Source organism: Bemisia tabaci, chromosome 3, assembly GCF_918797505.1.
Source record: "Bemisia tabaci chromosome 3, PGI_BMITA_v3".
NCBI lineage: Eukaryota > Metazoa > Arthropoda > Insecta > Hemiptera > Aleyrodidae > Bemisia > Bemisia tabaci.
Window position 1 is genome coordinate 44,354,039 of NC_092795.1, and position 21,891 is coordinate 44,375,929.

At 37.0% G+C, this 21,891-nt stretch overlaps 2 protein-coding genes across 2 annotated transcripts; both read right to left on the minus strand.

The window, feature by feature from the left end:
- Positions 1-168: 168 nt before the first annotated feature.
- Positions 169-13,477, minus strand: LOC109030620 (Golgi resident protein GCP60). Its single transcript, XM_019041678.2, has 10 exons — positions 13,266-13,477; positions 12,075-12,216; positions 11,143-11,283; positions 9,837-9,941; positions 9,196-9,283; positions 7,097-7,265; positions 5,457-5,581; positions 4,633-4,810; positions 3,833-4,101; positions 169-2,857 (listed from the first exon to the last, which is right to left on the minus strand). The coding sequence occupies exons 1-9, from the start codon at positions 13,444-13,446 to the stop codon at positions 3,857-3,859; spliced, it is 1,374 nt and encodes a 457-aa protein (XP_018897223.1). The 5' UTR covers positions 13,447-13,477; the 3' UTR covers positions 169-2,857; positions 3,833-3,856.
- A 2,776-nt stretch (positions 13,478-16,253) lies between these two features.
- LOC109030521 (uncharacterized) lies at positions 16,254-21,537 on the minus strand. Its single transcript, XM_019041518.2, is given in 4 exon segments — positions 16,254-16,502; positions 19,046-19,124; positions 19,126-19,275; positions 21,252-21,537. Coding segments are annotated over 4 exon segments (594 nt in total). The 5' UTR covers positions 21,399-21,537; the 3' UTR covers positions 16,254-16,284.
- Between the last annotated feature and the right edge of the window lie 354 nt (positions 21,538-21,891).

A 21,891-nucleotide genomic window follows, 5' to 3' on the forward strand; every position in this document is an offset into this window, starting at 1 on the left:
GCCAGGGACAAATAAGATAAAAGTGGTTGAATCTGAAAAAAATGGCATTTTTCAATAAGCATATCCCTTTACCCCCACCTACATTCTGCATGAAAAGCAGTTCTTACAACTTGAAACTGGTGATTCATTTCAAATAAAGAAGGCAGGTCAAAAAGAGAGGCTAATAAGTTTCTCGGGTTGCAGTCATTATACTTTTCTGCATTAACAGACTTTATTTCACACGATTTAACAAGAGCACAATATCCATAAAATTATTGGAGGATTTAACAGCCAGAAGAAATCTTAAAACAAAACAAAGTTTGAAATTATCAAGGTCAAACCTGGGCCAACTCATCGCAGGAGGCAACTGCGGCTCAGCCTCCATTGTTCATGGAGAGAAGAGAATTGCAATTAATAAATTGATGGTAATGATAGAATGAAACTAAAATTTAATGATGACATCAATAAAGAAACTGAACAAAAACGGTGGGAATTTATGGTGGCAACCTATGCATGTAACAGGATATAACCAAGAGTTGGCTCCGAAATTGAAGACTTAATTTTTACATTGTTCCATCATTTCACCTTTGTAATATTTAAATTCTTATACTCATTGCTTGCACTTTGTTTGATTTTTTCATTGTTTAAAATTAGGGCTGATAACTGTGTTTTTGAAGGGAAGATAGTAATCATGAAGTTAAGAACCACTTATAGAGAAAAAATTGAAACGAGAAATGACATGGAGGTGATATCACAATTGAGAAACTACAGTACTTTGAACCAAAAGAGCAATCACTACTACCATTGTTTTGATAAAGCAAAAAGTTTAAACAGAATTCAAAGCAAGTTTACTTGAAATAGTAAGTAAGGGCCGAAAATTGTCAGCGCTTTTCCACGGAATGTAACATTCATTTATGAGTTCAAACCGCACCTCCGACCAATTACCATAAGGATAGCAGGGACGGACTTAAGTATAGTCATAACTCATCCTAGGTATATTTAAGTATCGGGAGAGGGACTGTTAAAATTTGCCCCTAGGTTACCTAAATAACATTCATGAACATTTCAAAAATGATGTACACAAAGGAGTAGTCTCTCTGTTACATACGTATTAGTTAGGAAAACTTTGATGCACATCATTTTTAAAAACTGGATGAAAATAGACTAATGTTTTGGACCTAACCCCTTACATAAGAACTTTTTTGAGAGGAAAATACTTAGATATCATCGCTTCTTTGACAAAAAGGCGTAACTCCATTCTGGGATAAGCATTTTGTCTAAATAATTCTGCGCTTTCTATAGCTTATGCAAAACTTGAGTTACAATCCTACATCACAGGAGCTACGATACTCATACTAGATATCAAGAAGTTAGGTTGTTGAGATAGCTCTTTTGTCCCAGAGTGCCTCTACAATCTTTTTTTGGATTTCAATGGCCTCTGCGTCAAAAATTAAACAATAATTAAGAATACAGAAAATGTATTAATAAATAATTCAATAAATTAAATTCAAACTTAACATTTCTTGAAAATAAATTTAGCCAAAAATAAGGAGACGATTAAAACAGTTCTGAATTGGGGCTCCAGTAATGGGGAGATTCTTTAAAAGAAAACAAATGTTTCAGTAAAAAAAAAATTGGACAAGATTAAGATTTAGTGGCGAAAAATAGCCAAGTTCAGTTGGATTTGCATGATTTTTTGCTTTATTTTTCTCACTCAAGAGATAGTATCTAGGCTTCTCTTGTAGGCAGAATTGAATTCAGGGATTTGTTGAGTAAATGATTCACAATGATACATTTTTAAAGCAAAGAACAAGATCTGCTTCAACTGCAAGTATTTAAGAGACAAAACAAATGTACATCAGACTTTCATTTAAGATGGGTAAAATAAAAATAGCATTATTCTTGAAAGAAACATGTTACCTAGTATATTGCTGTAAAGCCAATTATGTGGCATGCTTTTGCTACCATAACATGTACAAATGAGAAGAAACTGGCTTTCAGAAATATCATGTTGAGGAGAACTGAGCAGTTCAACAAGTCAATCTGAAAAATATTTGAGAATTTTACCTTAGAAAACCTGAAATTAAGATAAGATTCAAGAGACAATTCAAATAGTTTGTGCATTAGGAATTTGGTACTTCACATCACTCTGAACACCTTTCATTAGTTAGCATACCTCATTCTTCAGGATCAATATTAAAACATTTTAATATGTAATTTTCCCAAACAAATCTATGACACAAGTTGAAAACTTAGAAATCTGATTTGAAAAGAAAAGAGTCTACTCGAAGCTTAGTAATTTGCCCGATTTCCCTTTTTAAGTTCATACGGCTTAACAGCCAGCTGAGAAATATCATAGTAAGAGATACCAGGTGAACATTGTTTTTCTTTTTTTTTACAGATTATAGAGAGAAAACATGGAGGTAATTTTCCTTTGGTGATGTTTACAGACTGTTACTTTCCCTCTTTATAAGTTTAAGATTGAAACAATTCATGAGAAAAGTAACTAATTTAACTTTATCTGTGGTAAAAGGGAAATTTACTTAGTTCTCTATTCTCTCCTTAAAATGAAAAATTCTTTTCCGTTTTTAATGATGAATTCTCAGAGGCAGCATCATACATTTTAAGATCATAAGACAAAGAAAAAAAAAAGGGGGAAAAAACTTAGAAAAAGGAACACAAAAATAAGGGTTAATTGAACCAAAACATGAAGAAAATAGTGTACATAAAAGAACAAACAATTTTAAATAAACTGCGCTCTTCCACACATTCGTTGATTTAAGAGAGGAGGGGATTGAAAGGTAGATGATCTTAGCTGATACCATTGATGGTCCGAGAGATCACAGTTTCATACATTTTCTCAGCAGGAAAATTTCACCTAGGAGAGAAATTAGGTGGAAAAACAATTAATTTCAAGCAATGTGTTGTAAACTTGAAAATAAAATAAAAAATCTGAAGAATTTAGAAGTTATGTGAAAAATAAACGAGGTTGTAACAGACTATGTCACCGCTGAACTCATCTTCAAAGGTAGGGTAGAGGCAAGAGAAACGAAGTCTACTGCATTAATTTTTTTATTTTTTTACCCTACATTATCTTTTGGAAATGTGACTGACTCTGTTTCTCCTGCTCCTGCCCTCCAAGCCAAAGGTGACAATGGAGAGATTTTGCACTTGGGCAAATAGAAAAAATACAAAAAACAAAAAAGCTTACGAAAATCACAAAAAATACTTGGGAAAATAAGGCAGGTATGTAGAAATGTACAGTGAACACCTCTTCAAATAACCTTAAATTAAATTTACTTTTGTTGCATGCATTAAAAATGCTGCAACTAATCCTAAAAAATTGGATCTATAGTAAGAGAAAATAGGTGCAGAAAAATTTTAACATCTCGGCTGTTGGTTGGTGAAGTTTGGAGAACTTTTGCCTGGGTCGTAAAATATGTGTCACTAATTTTACCAAATATTTCAACCCCCTTCCACCTCATAATGCTTTAGGAATGTAGGTTCCTATCCTTTAACACAGATTTACAAAATGGTGTGACGCTCTCTTTGACCTCCTCCCCGTGAAATGTTTGTTCCTCCCCGTAAGTTGCATATTTTATTGTACGGCACTTTTAAGCGGAAAAATGAACCAAAAAAAGCTTTTTGCAATTTTACTCTTATCTATATGAAAGACGTTACATAATGGGATATTCTTGTACTTGAAGGAATTTCAGAAAGTCATTGGATTGTCTAAGATGATTAGACAATTAATCAGATCTAGTAGTTCAAAATAAAATGAGCACTATGAAAGTGTGTCCATTCGGGACTTGAATAAAATAAAATTAATGTTTACTAAAAAAGAAAAACTTACCACTAATGTATTGAGTCTAGGATTTCAATGTGTATAGTAGATTCGATAATAGAGTGTTTTTGATCTCCATAGACTATAAGAGTTGTCAAACTTTAATAGATAAACGCCTTGACCAGGATACTGGTGACTTCCAGTGTAGACCTCATCCTGGCAATCTCTGCGATAAACTGGTATAATGATGGACATTGGGGGCCGATTATTCAGTAGCCTGCTATTGTTTAACCGGTGAAGTCCCATTTCAGAGTCACCACGAGGTTCATCCATAAAATCTGTAAAAATTGGTTGAGAAAATTAGCAAAGAAAAAGTGGCTGAGATTGGCTTTTACATACATGTGTCCTATCATCCTGTCCTAATTACAATTTCATTCATGAAAATGTTGACCCATGCATACACATTTTAATGTTTTTCAGTCATATTTTTAGGGTAAGGAACTGTTTGCTTTTGAGAATCTCGCTTGGAGAGAGTTTTGTGGGCAAAAAAAATTACAGCAATAAAATAAATGTACATCTTGATCAAAAATATGTGTGCAGCCATAAAGTAAATTTACTCTCGTCTTGTATAAAAATTTTCCCTGCGTATGATTTCTAGAGGCACAATTGTATGCTTCGCAGATGCCAGCAGATTCATTCTGATGAAATTAAATAAAATAAAATCAACATTCAGTGACAGATACTCTATCATAGAATTAATGGAAAACTAATTGCCTGCGCACAGTTTTAAGCACCATAAAAATAAGTTAAACTTTGAGAAACTGAAAAAGAATTACCTACAAAAGAAAAAAAAATATAATTTGACTTACCATCATCCTCTTCTTCATCTTCTAAATCCTCGTCATCTTCACTTTCCGAGACATGTACAGACACCTGATTTGATTCTGATTTACCCCATTCAAAATATACACCAAAACCGATATCATAATTGTCTGTTGCAAATTCCCAAAATAGACACGACCCATCTTCATGAGTTGGAACTCTCACCTGAAAAAATTATTTGAAAATTAGAAAAATAATTATGATAAGTAAAGAAATATTTTTGTGCTCCTATTGAATGAGTCAGAGGCGCCCATTTTTTAGGATTCATTTTCTGAAAGCACGAAGTGAACTAAACTTCTAGGAATTCTTCAGATTCTTTAAACCCTTAATGGTAAAAAAAAATCCATTTAGAAAATGCCAAAAATGGGACCCATTGGAAATGATATTTTCGGACAGTTCTGATGACATAGCCAGGAAGGGGAAACTGCATTTTCTGATTAGCCGAACTTAACTTCAGACATTGCCTTGCTACATCAACTCAACCGTCAGCTTCTGATTGGTCAAATTCCAATGAGCTTATTCTCCTCTGAGAAATGCTTTATTAGACTTTTTTGTTTTTTCACATAATTTTAGGAAAGAGAAATTAGATTACAACTCTGCAAAAATTCCTTGCCACTACTCCACTAGTTAAAAGCAAAATGAACCTAGAAAATTCAAAATTTTTATTGTGCCGAAGATAAACTATAAAATGAAAAGCTTCTAATTACACACGTTTTTTAGTGAAACTGAAAAAAAATTATCTTTTGACAGTTCTAAAAATCACATTGGATACATCTTCGAACAGCTGCATAAGATTAGAAGAAGAGCTTACAGTAACAGTTTCTCCGTGTCCAACTTTGATAATTGCATCACCGCCTTCCTTTCTGATCGACTCTTTGAACTCTTTGACATCTTTGCGAGTCCACATTGAAGCAGGTTGCATTGTAGGTATAGTTTCTGCAATGATAAAAATTATAAAAATACTTTTTGAAATAAAACAAAAAAAACCAACGAAAAGCTACTTTATTTGGCACTCCACTAGCAATGTTGTTTTCCACTCTATCTTTAATTATTCTCAAAGCACACTTGTAAGGAAATAAAGTTAATTCTGACAACATTTCAAAAACAAAACGCAACAGCAAAAAAATAATGTGACTTATAATTTTAAAACCATGGAAACAATTGTTGATACAGTGAAAATGAGTATTTTCACACTAGACTCCATGAATCAGGTTGCCTCGAAGATCTGATGATAATAGATAAACAAAAACACTGACTGCGTTTCATAACTGATTTTCTCATGAAAGAAAGAGGTGGGGAGAGATTATAGACCGAGTAAACACCCACTAAGATGTAATTATGCATTTAATCTTATCACTCATGGGCCTCTTTTCACTGCTGACTACCTAGGGTCCGTAGGGTAAATTATACTAACCAAGAGCAATGTATGTTTGAACAGGGAAAATCTGACAGACAATGCTTGGCGACAGAATCTTAGAAATTATTAGATATCCTGTTGCCTAAAGTTTCAAAATTTCACCATGAAAGTCTGTCGAAGTTTATATCTTGACAACTTTGAAAAATTTGAGAAAATTAACAGAAATTGAAATAAAATTTTTTTTGCCACATTTTGCAAGAAATAACTTGTTTGTGCATTTCAGCAGACTCTACCAAACTCATAAATTTGATGCCATTTAAAGTTTTTACAGTGCCACTATTATTACAAGGAAAATTTCACAGTAATTATATTTCCTGGTGTATTACTGAACAAAACTCATACTTATGCAGATCTTGAAATAAAGAAACTTGCCTCTAAGATGTGAAATTCAATGCTTTGAATTCTGTTCACAGCAAGACCGTTTAAGAAGAGGTATAAATTACTGCACAGTATTTTTACATGGTTAACGTATAAAAAATGTATATTTCAACTGCGAAGTGAAAATATCTTGGATTATGATTTACTGTTTGAAAAGAAAAGTAGCCAAAACATCTCCTTGAAATTTTCTATGTTTAGTCTCAAATGAATAAAGAAAAGTCGAAGAAAATTGAAGAAAAAAATTGTTGATTAGCGTTCTTTTCAAAGGATAAAATGTAATCCCCACTTTGCCAGGTTGTAATTTGAGGTACGCATTTTTTAACCGCAGCCATTAAAATGAAAGTATCATTGCTTTCTCGCTCTGATTCAAAAATTAAAATTGTTCCACACATGTTGTACATAATCAATCTAATAATGTAATGCAATTAATTGTCTAACAACAAGAGACTATGAACTTCATAATTGTTGGTCTTGTGGGTAATGTGTATTCTCTAATTTTTTTTTTTTTTTGTCTCTTGATACCTTTGTGAATTTAATTCTTAGACGGATACAAAGCATGTAGTTCTGGTAGAAGTAACAATGTTTTAGAATTACCTAGAATTCTTACTAAAAAAAAAAAAAAAAATTCAGGAGTGATATTTTATTTTAAGACTAACCTGTATCCCCTTCAGACTGTGTTTCTGATGGCGATTCTTCTGTGCTGTTGCCAAGATTAGGAACTCCTAATGGGTTTGTCTCTACCCCCACTTTATTGTCATTGTGTAAAATTTTCTGCATATAAAGATGATAGTGTTGATCTTGAAGTTGCCTCACCAAGACCGCTTGCTGTTTCGAAAAGGTTCAAAATTAAAATACCGACAGAAATGTGAAAATTTGGTATCGACTACATGGCACCACAGTTAAAAGAAGAAAGGTGAGCAGTTGATAAAAGATATTAAATCAATAGTATGTATTTTTGAAAGCTGTACAGTTAATGCCGACAAAGAGATCCCTCTAGTATCCATTTTTAAATTACAGGTTCATTAAGTTTCATCATGAAAGAGACAGCTACTTTATAAGTTTATAGATTTTTTTGTTGACAGCTTTTATTTTCCTGAAATAAAAATTTGCAGAGCAACCTTTTAATTATATTTGCTTCATACTTCAAAAAATATGAGATTTTTTACAACCTTCAATAAGATGATCTTGAAAATAGTGATAATTTTCATGCTGTATGTTTTTACCTCTTTCCAAGTCTTTGAAGTGGTTGTAAGTTAAAATTTCAACTGAGAACTTCCAACTATTCTCTTTGAGAAAGCAGTGGTAATTATACATTTACTGTCTTATTGTTGTAAAATTTATGTTTGAATCTTTTACTGTGAAAGAAATAAATTATCACTGAAATTTTAGGATAAAACTAAAACGTACTATTTCTAAAAAGATAAAACAGTTATGATATAAATAATACAGGGTGAGCGAAAAGTCCCCGACCCCCCCTCTAACTTTTGAACGCATGCTTGTATCGAAACGAAATTTTGGGGATGCTCCTAGATCGATAAGAGCTACTTTTTGGCACATCCAAAATTTTTGGGGGGGCGCCCCCCCGCGAGGGGCGCACACTAACTCGAAATTTTCAAATGGTAACCCCCCTCTTGTGATACATCGTTGGAAAGGTAATAAAAAAAGAAACTTTTTGGCGCAAACCGGAGGTCGCTACGACTTTTCGTTCTCGAGTTATTCTCGGTCAAAGTTCAAAATAGGCCAGTTTTCAAAAAATCATAAGTCCGGTTCAGAAAGGTGCAGAAAGGCAAACGAGGCGGCAAAATTCTCGGCAATGCATGTACTTTCAGAAAAAAATCGTCAAAAACCTTATCGTCTGCGCCTAGAGTGATTTTAGCCCCCCCCCTCCCGCGATTAAGTGTCTTTCTTGCGGGAGGGGCGGCCAGTTCACTCGAGGCGGAAGTAGGTACCTGTTTGAAGGTAACTTAGCTACCTGACGGAGCCCAGACTATTTGGGGGGCGGCACTCCCCCCCCCCGCCACACCCCCTCCTTCCCGTGGAAGAATGATAGTTTTGTTTAGAACCGTCGATTTTCCGTCCCCTCGATTTAGAGGAAATTTGCAAAAGTTGGAACCCCCCCCCCCCCCCCAAACAGTCTGGGCTCCGTCAGGTAGCTGAGTTACCTTCAAACAGGTACCTACTTCCGCCTCGAGTGAACTGGCCGCCCCTCCCGCAAGAAAGACACTTAATCGCGGGAGGGGGGGGGCTAAAATCACTCTAGGCGCAGACGATAAGGTTTTTGACGATTTTTTTCTGAAAGTACATGCATTGCCGAGAATTTTGCCGCCTCGTTTGCCTTTCTGCACCTTTCTGAACCGGACTTATGATTTTTTGAAAACTGGCCTATTTTGAACTTTGACCGAGAATAACTCGAGAACGAAAAGTCGTAGCGACCTCCGGTTTGCGCCAAAAAGTTTCTTTTTTTATTACCTTTCCAACGATGTATCACAAGAGGGGGGTTACCATTTGAAAATTTCGAGTTAGTGTGCGCCCCTCGCGGGGGGGCGCCCCCCCAAAAATTTTGGATGTGCCAAAAAGTAGCTCTTATCGATCTAGGAGCATCCCCAAAATTTCGTTTCGATACAAGCATGCGTTCAAAAGTTAGAGGGGGGGTCGGGGACTTTTCGCTCACCCTGTATTTAATTAGCATTTAATATGTATCTTTTTGGATTCTACTTAAATAGAATTAATCTGAATAGAAACAAAATTAGCTTACTTGTTCAGGATTGCCTGGATACTGCTGTTCAGCATAAGATTTAAACTGAGTAAAAGTTTGTTGATTCAATTCTTCTTGAATTAAACGTCTGAAAAATAAGATACAAAAATGAGGAAGGAAGAGGAAAAATTAAATTAAAGAAGAAATTGAACAATTCAAATGAATTCTGAACAGTGCCTATAAATAACACAGTGAGTACCATATTTTAAGATAAATTCAATTTCCATGAAGCAGAGTAACATTGACAGGATGACTGATGCAGCAGCTTCCAGACGAGGTGGCATTTTTCAGCTGGCGCTTATTGCAATATAAAGAGTTTCTCAAGAACACAAAGAAGATACGTAATGCTGAAGTGACCCCACAGAAAGAATAAATAGAGGAGTTTTGAAAAATAATTTATTAAATCTCTGTCTGACAGAGCTCAAGGGCCAATTGAATCATAGATTTAAACCTAACTATTGACAAAATGAAATGGCCGTCTTGAGAAATACAAGAAGTGTTAGAATGATAATCATGAAAATTGGTATCCAAACATACCCAACCGCTAATACATACAAGAAATTATGAAATTTGCGATGCTAAATATTTCTTCATGGAAAAAGTAAGAGAACTAAATGATGGGATTAGAATTTATATTTTACCTTTGGGCTTCTTGCTTCAGTTTTTCTTCTTCATTCTTTTTCTGTTTCTCTTCCTCCAGTCTTAATCTTTCTGCTTCAGCTTTCTCCTCGTTTTCCTTTTCCTTCCTAAACACATAAACGCTTTAATTAAAATGCTTTATTTGTGTTTCTTTTTTAAATTACAAAATCAATCCTTCAAACGGCACTATTTATCAATTTAACTTATGCAAGATACAAGATTATACAAAACTGAGCGGTGCAAGGCGAAGCAATGCTATCCAACTTAATTGATGAGTCAAAACAGGAATTGATGCAAAAAATTTTGGTAGCTCTCCTATCTTCAGCTCTGTCAAAATGTGATGTTAAAGCTTGGAAGTTAAGAGCTGTCAGATGAATTTTATCAATAATATTAATTTCACTCTTGTCCTGGAATTTTTTGCCATTATACCAGTCTCCGTGTACTTTTAGGCAAATTGACAAGACACCACAAGTTCCAAGTAAACTTTTCAATAAACTGGATGCATCTTTTATTAGTGCACAGAATAGAGGATAAACTAGAAGCAGGTACCTCATGACAGCGCTTTACAGGGAAGGAGAATTCAATTTTGGAGAGGCCAATATTTATAGCCTCATCATTATCACGCGTCAACTTTTATCAACTATTGACTTTATTTGTTGACACCTGTTACAAACCCAGCATCATTACAGGCTTTATCTCCCCTTCCTGCTATTATCAATAAACCCCTCACTTATCAGATCAAATGGCAAACTTTTATATAAGGACTTGTATAAAACATATTGACATATTTATGGGAGATGGCTTGTTTGAACAGGCAGGAGAGTGAAAGACAGGGAAATGAATATTAACATTCAGTAATTATGATCACATCAACTTAAATTAACTTACTTTTCCCATAGTCAATAGAGAAATCAAGAAGAAAGGCAGAAGAAACTTCAGGATAAATATTTTTGCTACACGCGTTAAGTGTTACTTTTAAATCGTGGATCAGTTACAATGATGTGCATGACTGCCAGCATCACCCATTAATGACATATTCTTTACTTCTGGAGTTTCTTAGGTTAAAGGAAAGTTTCCGACATAGTTTTAGCTCCTAATTAAGTGCTTTGGAAAAAGAAACATTCATAAAAAAAAAGAAGGCTCATCTTAAACTTCTGCCGTCCGGAGGTTTGATCTTTTGAGGCCTAAGTTAGTAATCCACTGCTCGTACACCCCTGGGCTGGGGACAATGCGTTCCTACAAATATATTGCTAGAAAATAATATACAAGGCAAAAGAGGAAAAAATAGAAGAAGATGAATTGACTTACTGAAGTCTCTCTTGTTCCAGTAAATTTGTTTTATGAGCTTGAACATACGGCTTGAACAACTGACAACCTTGATCTACTAAGTTAATAAAGTTTAGTTTTGCTTCTGTAGATGACATATCTCCTAAGTTTTGCCATGCCAATCTGAAAATAATTAAAATTAATATAAATCATTTAAACTTCCATTAATTTTTGATACTTTATTTCCTATGTAAGCTTTCAGCTTTAGTAAAGGGTGCACAAGGTGGTCCTGATTTCAGGGGGTTAAATATTTGGACTTCAATTTCAATTTGAAGGATATATCTGTCAGTACCTAACGATTGTTTAAAATTGCTATAACTTCTTTCATTTTAACAAAACAAGCTTCAGAGTCACTTAGTGATCAAAGCGTTCTAAAAAATCAAATAGAGTTATGATTGAGTCTTTAAAATTTGAACCAGTACAGTGCCAAAAAGCCAAAAAGTTTACACGCATATCTTTTTTAAGAGAGAACTTTCGTGCGGATTACTTTGAAAATTTTAAGGAATTTACATTGTATTATGGAGAAGATTCACTGAAGTTTGCACAAAAATCTGCACGACCGTTTTCATGTGAAAAATTAAATTGCCCATTAAAATTTGGCAATGGCTGATGGGGCTTGGATCCTATCTGTTTAACGCGGTCCAAATGATACCCAAATTAAAGCAGTCCGAGTTATGAATATGCCTACTCTTTGAGAACAGAAAAATTTACCTTTGGTGAGTTCTATTACTTAAAGAAATATTATTAAAACTTTAACCAAATGGGAGAGCTTTCACTGTCATATTAGCTTTGTCTCTATAAATTCTAATAGTGGAAAAATATGTTATAAATAAAAAGATATTCTCATCTCCATTCCAATTTAAGAAGTGCGAAACTTGTTAATTTCCCAAGAATAAAAATAAAATATACTTCACCTTCTGTCTCTTCCGATTACATCGAGGACACCTACTGGCCGAAGTTTCTCAGGCTCACATTTCCCATGACTAATTTGCTTCATGTACGCTAGTAGTTTCATTTTATCTTGATAGGAAAAATTGACAGCTTTGCCATCTTGTTCTGTAAAATAAGTAAAACCGTTACAATATTATCAGAATGTAAATTAAAATATCAGGATGATAGTTAAAACTCAACAGCATAGTGTAAATTAGACAACTGCTACAGTCTTCTGCCGAAGTCCTCTAAGGTTTGTTGTTTTTAGGAGCCATAAAGTTATGGTCTTAAAACCAGGATTCCGTCCTGATTAAGGACTGTTTTTTTAGGAATTCAGACAAAAGTTTCAATACTAACCGAACTAAAAAAAATATGAGAAATTCAAGGTGAGATAGTAATTTTGATCATAAGCAATTATCACATAGAACCCAAAAATATTAAAAACTTAAGTGACATATGATTTTTATGAGTCCTTTCAGGGATGAAAATGTGTTACCAATTAATCCTAGTCAATGATTTCATCACTGTAATAGATGTACATCAACAATCATAGACATAACTTGTTTCCGGTTCATTTTAAGTGTCAATAAGGTAGACCAAAGTGTATCCATGCTAAGTGATACATCGATTTACGATATGTTATCATGTTGCTGTAAGTTCCAACGGTTGGCCTGCATTATTTTAAACTTGTTAGCATCTACAGGCAGTTGTGCTATGAAGTTTACTTGGTAATATCCTGCTGGTTTTCAAGATGTGTCAAGTATTTAAAATGCTTAAGGTACATTACTTCAGGTCTATTGCAGGACCTTCAACCAGGAGAGCTTTCATCCCTTGAGAAACTGAAGACTTGCCTCTTTGTAACCATCGAAACTAGTTTATAGAAAAGCTGTTACAAACTGATGAACACGACTCCGTAGCAAAATCTTTCTCAAACTTAACAGTGCGTGTAGATGTCTTCAAATGCTCAGAGTTGATAGCGGTGGAAATCCGTCACTAACTTCTCATAAGTGGCATCAGTTCCACAATGACAGCTTAGGGTCAGAGAGAATTTGAGAGCAGTGTGATTTCCGTCACTTTGACGGTGGAAAATAATTCATACTTCTGTAAATTAGATGATGAAACTTGATTTCATTTATCAATACAGAAAGAAAGAAATGGGTGTAACATAACCTCACCTCGGTAGAATTTCAAAGCTAGTTTGAAGAGCTCCTCGAGATTGAAACCCCAAGTTTTGGTGAGAGACACATCTGGATCTTCTAAATCTTTATCACATGAATTTACGCGTTCATTTTCGATGGATACTTTAATAATTTCACTTCCATTTGCACTACCGTTCTTTATGACCACATCAGCCATTTTTGTGTTGATAAACCGCTGTTGTTAGTAATGCAGGGTTGCAAGATGTTAGTACTTAATTAAGTCTGCATGTGCTGTGTCCAAAACTTTTTTTTCATCAGTTCTACTAATCGATTATAGTGGTAATTTTTAGTTCCACGCTTCATAAATACTTTGAAATTTTGATAATTTTTACGAATCTGAGCCAAATTTGTATTTTTGAAAATATTAGATCTGGTAACCTTGCATCCTGATGTGATAACATTAGTTGACAAAAAACTCTGCAGATGGCATGGAAAATCGTGAAAAGAAAAAATGGCGGCAAATTTAAAATGACGCGCCTTGCACCACCAGCCGCGCGATCGATAAATTGAAGTAAAATAATATAGGCCATGAATTTAGGAAATTTGGTCATTTCAAAGGATTATTCAGTCCACCTCGATAATTTTTGCAGTGCAGTTTTGTTCTTCTTTTCTTTCGCTCTCCCCTCATACGGAGCAGCCAATGACGTTCATTGATGCTTAAAAAGACTACGAATGAAGTGAAAAATGATTGCTCTTTTCTATTACTTTTGAGGAGAAAACGTCCTACATACAAACACAATATTTTCTACGTGTGAATGATTATAATGATTTAAATAAAATCTTTCGAGAGAGGCCAGGAAATCCGCTTGGAGAGTCGAGTTAGAGAAGGTGCAACAGCATTCTAATTCTGACCCACTTTCAAGAACTTTTAGACAAATCCGCGTGATGCGAGCAAAATTATTTTTGGAGAAAGTATTGAGGTTGTGCCTCTTCGGCACTGAAATGAAAAATATTTTTTAGGGATCGTCGGTTAAAATTACAGAAACCATACAGGGTTAAAGTGGCGCGAAAAATAAAAGAGATGCTGTCGTCTGAATCAGGGTTTTTTGGAACCCCCCCCCCCCCCCCCCTCAGTGTAAATTTAATCGTATAATATTCTTTCCAAAAGCCCCTAACCGTGCAGTACTGACGGCGCATTTAATGAATCAAGGGTATTAAGGACGAAAGATTTCTTTGATTTTAGAAAAAAACTGTCAGAGCTGAAAAATTATCCGTAGAACCATATCGACGGCGTAAGTCTGCAATCACATATCTCGTTTGCGGTGTCTAAAATTCTCCGCCTCTATGTAATTTTTTTTTTTTTTTTTTTTTTTTTTTTTTTTTCAGGAGAACAAATTGACATCATTCCTTGAAGTTTTCGCAGAATTTTCCTCCCACAGAGGAGAAAAATCACGGCAGTTTTAAAGAATTACCGTTGAGTACCTATAGTTTTCCGTTTAAAAAATAAAGTATGGCAGGAAGTCTGCAACGTCGCAAACCGAGTTATGTGATTGCCGACTTACATCGTCGAAATGGTTAAAATTCCAAGAGCACAGACCCCTAAATGAATGAAGGTTCAACGTTAAAGCGTTTTTTCTACAAGATTTTGGTCCTGGCTGCCTCCTGGTTCTGAAGTGACCGTAAGTTGATGTATATTTCTGATTGAACTCCTTTTTCAGTCTTGCGCAAAAACAAATATGTTAGGATATACGCGCTCAATAATGTTTTCCTTGCAGTAAGCCCAGAAAAAGCTCAGGAAGTGCAAAGCCGCAGGTCATGTTGTAGAAGGGAAACTTTGTAATCAATTTAAATGATTAAAGCAATTTTCAGAAAATTGACAATGTTAGGAAAAAAATCAGCAATAGTTTACTTAATCAGCGCAATGTGAAATTACCGTTGGAATCAAGTTAAGTTGTGAGAGAAACGAGCAAAGCAATGAACACCAAGCAACTCTCAGTACAACTCCTGGATGCAACTATTCGATCGCCACGGATATCCGTGTTGCATAAGCACATAAGTTACGGCGTTTTTACCTTGCAGGCACTCACCACTTCACTTGCGGCTTCGCGCGGTAGCGAGTTTTACAGTTTTACTGCGAGATTCCAAAATGACAGTATCAAACAGAGCCTTCAATTCTTCGTTTATACTAAAAAAAAACATACACTTCGCATCGTCAAATTAAAAATGTGACTCAATTCTTTCTTCTATGCTAGTAGCACATATAAAATAGGTAATTAGTTTCACATTATGTATTGAAAAAGGTAAGGAAAGCAGTGCTTCCCTTCTGCCGTGCTAAGGAAGAACGCCGCATGAACATCCGCGAGTTGCCAAATCTCCCCAAATAAAACATGTTTTTTTGAAGAAAGTTGTGCATATTTTTCCTTGAAATTTTCAAACATTTTAGATTAAATTGCGAAAAAAATTGTGTGAAAAATTGGAAGGAAAATATTCATAAGTTTAACAGGAAATTCGTGTTTTATCAAAGGAAATTTGGCAACGTCTGAAGGCTCATACGGCGTTCTTCCTTAGCACGGCAGCCTTGCTTACACACACGCCGCTCCATTGCCTACAAAAAATATACGGCCTGCTTGTAGTTTACAAATTTCAAGTTTGGTTGTGTAATAACTTTATCCTATTCTTGTTTTCACATGTTCTATTTTTCTCTCCTCCACCACCTCGTGAACACTCTGTCCTCCAGAAAACACAAGATGAATTGGACTGCATTTTGCAATATTTGGAACTATAGATTCTGGCTCTTCTGGAAAAACACTTATGTGCATAGGGAAACTAATGGCACATATACCTACGTTGTTTTTAAACCGGGCTAGAATTTATAGTTCCAAATTGCAAAATGAGGTCCAATTTAGGTTGCATGGTTTTGTAAACCTATTTTTAAAACTTGAAATGTCTCTTTAGTAAGTAACACGATTAAAAAATAAGGGATCTAATAAAAATAATGAATTGATAAAAACAAGGACAAGGGGCTCTTTGCAATAAGTATGTGTATTTATTGCGATCAGCAGTCATTCCACGTTATGATTTTGTTGACCGTAGGATTGAAACCATGCTGAATGAGGAGTGAAGTTAGTTGCAATTGCTCCATTGGCCCGAGCTTTTTTGCGCGCGTTACAATGCCAGTCCAGAGATGCACCAGTGTTCCGTGATGCATACCGCAGTGACTGACGACCATGTATGATTTGGGGTCCGTGTCCACAACAGTTGCCTTAACCTCGCCTGTTAAAAATTTGAAAGCGTTAGTGAAGAAATTTTCAACTTACTTAAGCAGAAAAAGCATTAGTAAAAACAATAAGGCTTTTTTTTTAGTGTGCGTGCTGATTTACCTGTAAATAGTACAAGACAGAGTAGGCGAGAAAAATGTGTAACACTACGGTATAAAATTCAAAGGTTACATTTCAAAAAAATTTGGCGCAAAAGGCCTCCAACACTTACGTGGAATGACGATCGACAGATGCGAAGGAAACAAAATGGTTTCAACTCAGTGCAACTATTCATGCTCAGAGTATAATATGTTGCGTGTACCAAAAATGAAGGCGCCTCGGCTATTCTTGCCCGATCCGAGCAGTAATGCAATGTGCGCGATGTACGCATTTCGAAGTTGCTAATGAAATTTTCTATTCATTGCTCCTATAATTGAGGGCGTACAATCAAGGGATGAGGGTGGTAAGGGGCCATCTGGCACCTCTCTTATTTGAAGAAGTGAGTGCCAATAGGCTATATCACATTGTCGCTTTCCACAATTTTATCTGCCCACGCATTATCCTTTTCATAAAGTTGCATACTTACCTTTATGTTCACTCGATGTGTCTATCCCGTTTTCCTTCTTCTTCTTACTCTACACTGTTAAAAAAAATTAGCTCAGAGCACGACCTATATAAGGAAGTCGCTCGGAAGTCACTCATCGCTCAGGGCCAATTTCCACGGAGTTGAAAATCTCCGACGTAAGTATGGAAATGCTGAGCTAAAGTAACTCAGGCATAAGGACGGGCTGCGTCGCTGGCGACTGCCCTCCCCTTACCCCTGGCATCCGTCTCATACCCCGATCCGTTTCCCCCCTCTCCTCCCCTCCCTCTCCTCCCTCCCTCTTCTGCCTTTCCCTTCCACCTGTAACTGCAATGTATGTTCTTTTTTTTTTGAAAAGATGTGAAGTTGTACTGCAAATCAAATCATGTTTGAGGAACTTTCGGGCCAATATCCCACAAATTCGGAGCCAAAGTGTTTTTTGAGTTGCAAACACGCGACGGAAAATCAATATTTGTCATAGCTGAACAGCTGTCTCCAGTAATTTCGAAAACGCTTTTAGACAAAGAAAAGTTTTATAGATATTAAGTATTTTGTGAACATAAATTCAGTGTAAGCTTAAAAAATAAATATACACGATAACAGAATTCTAACTTTACTGGACGCCACGCCATACCCATATAATCAGGCTTTGATGCCCAAAAGTATCATACGAGCTAAAAAGAATAAATGACAATTTCGTAGAATTATACTGCAAAATTTTATTCAATACACCTGAGGTTTTTCGGCATACAGTGCCATCTCCAGACGCATAACGAACCTTCACCAAGGAAACTACAGATACTTGACAAGGAAGTACAACTAAAAGCAAATAATCCATTAACGGGAGCAACATGATGGTTTTAAATAGGGAATAATCTAAATAAACTACCATGCACATGCAAATCAACAAGCGATAAGGAATGAAGCGATAAAAGAGAAAGAGATACAATTTTGCAGTATAATGGTACGAAATATGTATTTTTCCTCTTAAACCTAGTTTCATAAAACTGCTGCCCTTACCGGCGTTTTCAAAATTCCTGGAGGTAGGCTATTCTACTAGGACGAATTTTTATTTTCCGTCGTGTTAGGAACTCAGCGAACACTTTGGTATGGGATCCATTGGGTATTATCCTGGAAAGCCTTCAAACAAAATTTAATTTGCTGTACACCTTCACGAGTCGCAACTAATCACTGTTCACGCAAAAGCCACTGGCTGGAGACTGACGCCGTCGCAGTCGTGAATTCCAGAATAAGATTGTAACGGTCAATGCGCGTTGATGATGCGCAGAAAATTATAGCTCTGTTTCTTCTTAAGTATCTTAAATCTGAGTGGAAAGTATCTCTCCCGAGCATATAGCTGTCTTTCCTGGAGTGACACATGCTACAAGGAGCTTCCCATGCCAGAGCGAGCTATCTAACTCACCGCAAAATTTTGTCACTCGATGCTCCAGGCAGGATAGCTCCATAATATTTCACTCAGGCCACTCAGGCCAGAATAATTTTTAACAGTGTAATTTCTCTTGCGCTCCCATTTAACTATGCCAGGAGTCCTAAACTATCAAAAATACAAGGGGGAAAAAAAACAAAAAAAAAAACGCCTTCCATGTCAGGATTAGAAGGACCTAAATCAAACATAACTGGGGAAAAAAGTCGCTTAGATCTAGAGTCCAGACTCGTAAAAACATTGATAAGAAAAAATGAAAAAAATACTCTTGATTCAATCCGATTTTTTCTTGAATCGACGAGCCGAGCCTCTTGGTTTAGGCGGATTTCCTTTGGATTCAAGCAAAAAGTCTGATTGAATCAAGAGTATTTTTTCTTGTCAATTTTTTTAAAATTTTGGACTCTAGATCCAAGCGACTTTTTTTTCCAGTGTATAGGGTCGCAAAAAAGTTAAAATCCTCTATTCCTTCTCCTCGGGAAATGCACATTGAAATTTATTGACAGATCCAGAGGGTTATTTGCCTTTCACGTACCTCCAAGTGGGGTGAGAACCGTCCAAACTGCAGGCTTGACTATGCGCGTGGGTAGGTCGAGCACGGCGCTGTGTTCACCCCATCATCCCTGGCATGTCCACGTTCCAGACCTGCCGCAAGCTTGTCTCATTGAGCCGCTGCAATTCACCCCGGACGCACAACGAGTTCTCTACATACTCCTCGCTTGCAGCATCCAGGATCAGGTACGCCAAGTGCCATTTGCCCAGCAACTGAACATAATATTTCCTCTCTCAGTGAATACATTTAATGGGAATTTTCGAAGGAATCACGTAAAAAAAACCTAAGATTGAAGAAATTTACGAAAATTCATAAGAGTGAAATGTATTCTCTTTTAAATATTTAGAACAAAGGATATGTCCAAGGAATGCGGCGCCAGCTTAATTTTCTAGTTTTAAAAGTGGCAATTTCGGGGAAAACGCAGCCAGACACGAAGGACTTTTGCCTAAGGCAGAAAGGTTGGAGAGGAAAAAATTCAGTGAGGAAAAAGGGAAATGAGAGAGAGGAACAGATAAAGCAGAGGGAGATGAGGAATTGAAAAAGAAAATTAGGAGGAGAAGGAGAAGAAGGGAAGAAGGGGAAGAAGGGGAAGAAGAAGAGGAAAAAGTAAAAGAGGAAGACGGAGAAGAGGAAAGTCTTATTTTGACTCAAGAAGTTGACTCTCGACACTGTGTATCAAAACACGCCCTGTGTATACAATTAGGATGGTTCCTCGCACCGATATCCGTCTTTGCACTTATGATCGCTCGGTGGTGCAAGTTTGACTTGTCATTGACGGATACTGAAATGCAGTTACTAAAATTTGAACCCGGGGGCCGCATTATGTCGGTCCTTTCACATAGAAGTACAATATCCGCACCACCAGCCAATCAAAAGCGCTAGGCCGGACTTAAGTGCAGTCGAGACTCGTCTTAAGTACATTCAAGCCCGGAGGAAGGACCACAAAATTCGGCCCCTGGTTTTTGAATGCGATTCATTGCGCACATCCTAAACGCCATACACAGAAAAAAATAGATGGTGCTGACGACAGAACCTTCTGTTCAAAGGGTTCCTGCAGTCTCTTTGTGCAGGGCCAGATTAAGGGGGTGGCCACATAGGCCGCGGCCCATGGCGGCAAATCCAAGGGGCGGCAAAAATTTGCAATTTTTTTTTAAGTGCAGGTATAAAAAAAATCGGATTTAGAAAAAAAATTACAAACGAGAAAAGGCGACAAAATCACTCATTTCCTGAGAGTATAGTCATTTCTAATTTTGTCGTCTCTTAGTGATACAAGCGACAGCACCTTTAATTAGTCGAGTTAAGAGAGAAACATAACACGCAATTTGGCCTGAAACGGCGCGACTTAGAGAGAAATGATGAAAAGGAGAAGCCCTCGGCGCGACGATCGGCATGTAACACATATTGGCACCTACAAGACTGCACGAATACTTCACGCATTGCATCAAACACAGTGAGGTCATTGCGATCAGCGTGAAACGGATAGCGCCTACAAGAATGCATGAATACTTCACGCATTGCGCCAAACACAGTGCGGTCATCGTGAGACGCATAGCGCCTACAAGACTGCGTGAATACTTCACGCATTGCGTCCAACACAGTGCGTTCAGTAGAGGTCGGCGTGAAACGCATAGCGCCTACAAGACTGTCGGAATACTTCACGCATCGCGCCAAACACGGTGCGGTCTGCGCGGCGCGGCGGCGGAAGTTAAAATCATTCAACCACATATATGTTTGTTCTTTCATAATTTTTTCGTTCATTTCTTATGAATGGAAGGCCTTGTCCACACAGAGATAGGTTTACAAAACTTAACTTTCGCACGAAGTTCCGTGAACTTTTGCTAGTAGTGTTGACATGGCTTTCCCAAAAAATGTGCTCAACACGAGTAAATGCGTCTTATGCACCCCTCCCCCGCTAGCACGTTCACTTGATGGTATTTATTGAATTTTAAAACGAATGAGAAGGGGGCGGCAAAATACAGGTGGCCCATGGGCGGCAAGTAAGTGAATCCGGCCCTGTACACTTGCAGAAAATTTCTGTTGTGAGAACAGAACTTCGGTCGCGGGAGCAGAGTACTCTGTCCCCATAACGGAGGCTTCTGTGACTGTTACAAAAGAAGTGCAGGAGCCCTGTGAACAGAACTATTTTTTTCAGTGTACCATGCAAACGATCCTTCATATTATGACATACCTCATCCAAGTCGACGATCTTAGCCGGTCTCAAAACCGGACAAGGGCGGAGGTTGTTGTAGAGGGCCAAAGCACTGGCGAGGTGCAGCGAAAGAGCAAACGAAAACACAGAGTAGGTAACACGACGCAAAACCACGAGACCCTCCATGGTGACACCGACCAGTTGACAATCAAACGCTTCTGCGACTCCGTGTTCGACTCCTCTTCAAGCGCCGGACTGGGCTTTGACCTACTCTTCTTATCAAAGGATGCTCCGTCGATGACGGTTTTCCGCTTATTGCAACTCTGGTGAACACAGAATGCTAGGTAGTTCTGTAATTACGGTGAAATCTGGTCACTGCGCGATCCAGTTTTGCAGAGGTCCCTCTTTGATCAAGCGCGGCCAGGAAATCGGTTCTCTGTGTCACGATTATGGTAGGACGTTATCCCTACCAGTTTTCAGCCTTCAGAGAGCGAATGAAGATGTTGCAAGAGTGAGGAATTTGCGATTTGACTGTTGATATTTTTGTAAAAGTTCGCGAGGAACACGATGGTGCCACTGGTTTTCTCTGAAATCAACTCCAAAGCTCAAAAAAAGCTCTCAAGTTGAGGCCAAAATAGAGGGGATATCCCGCGCTATCCTGAGAGTCCACCTCTACATC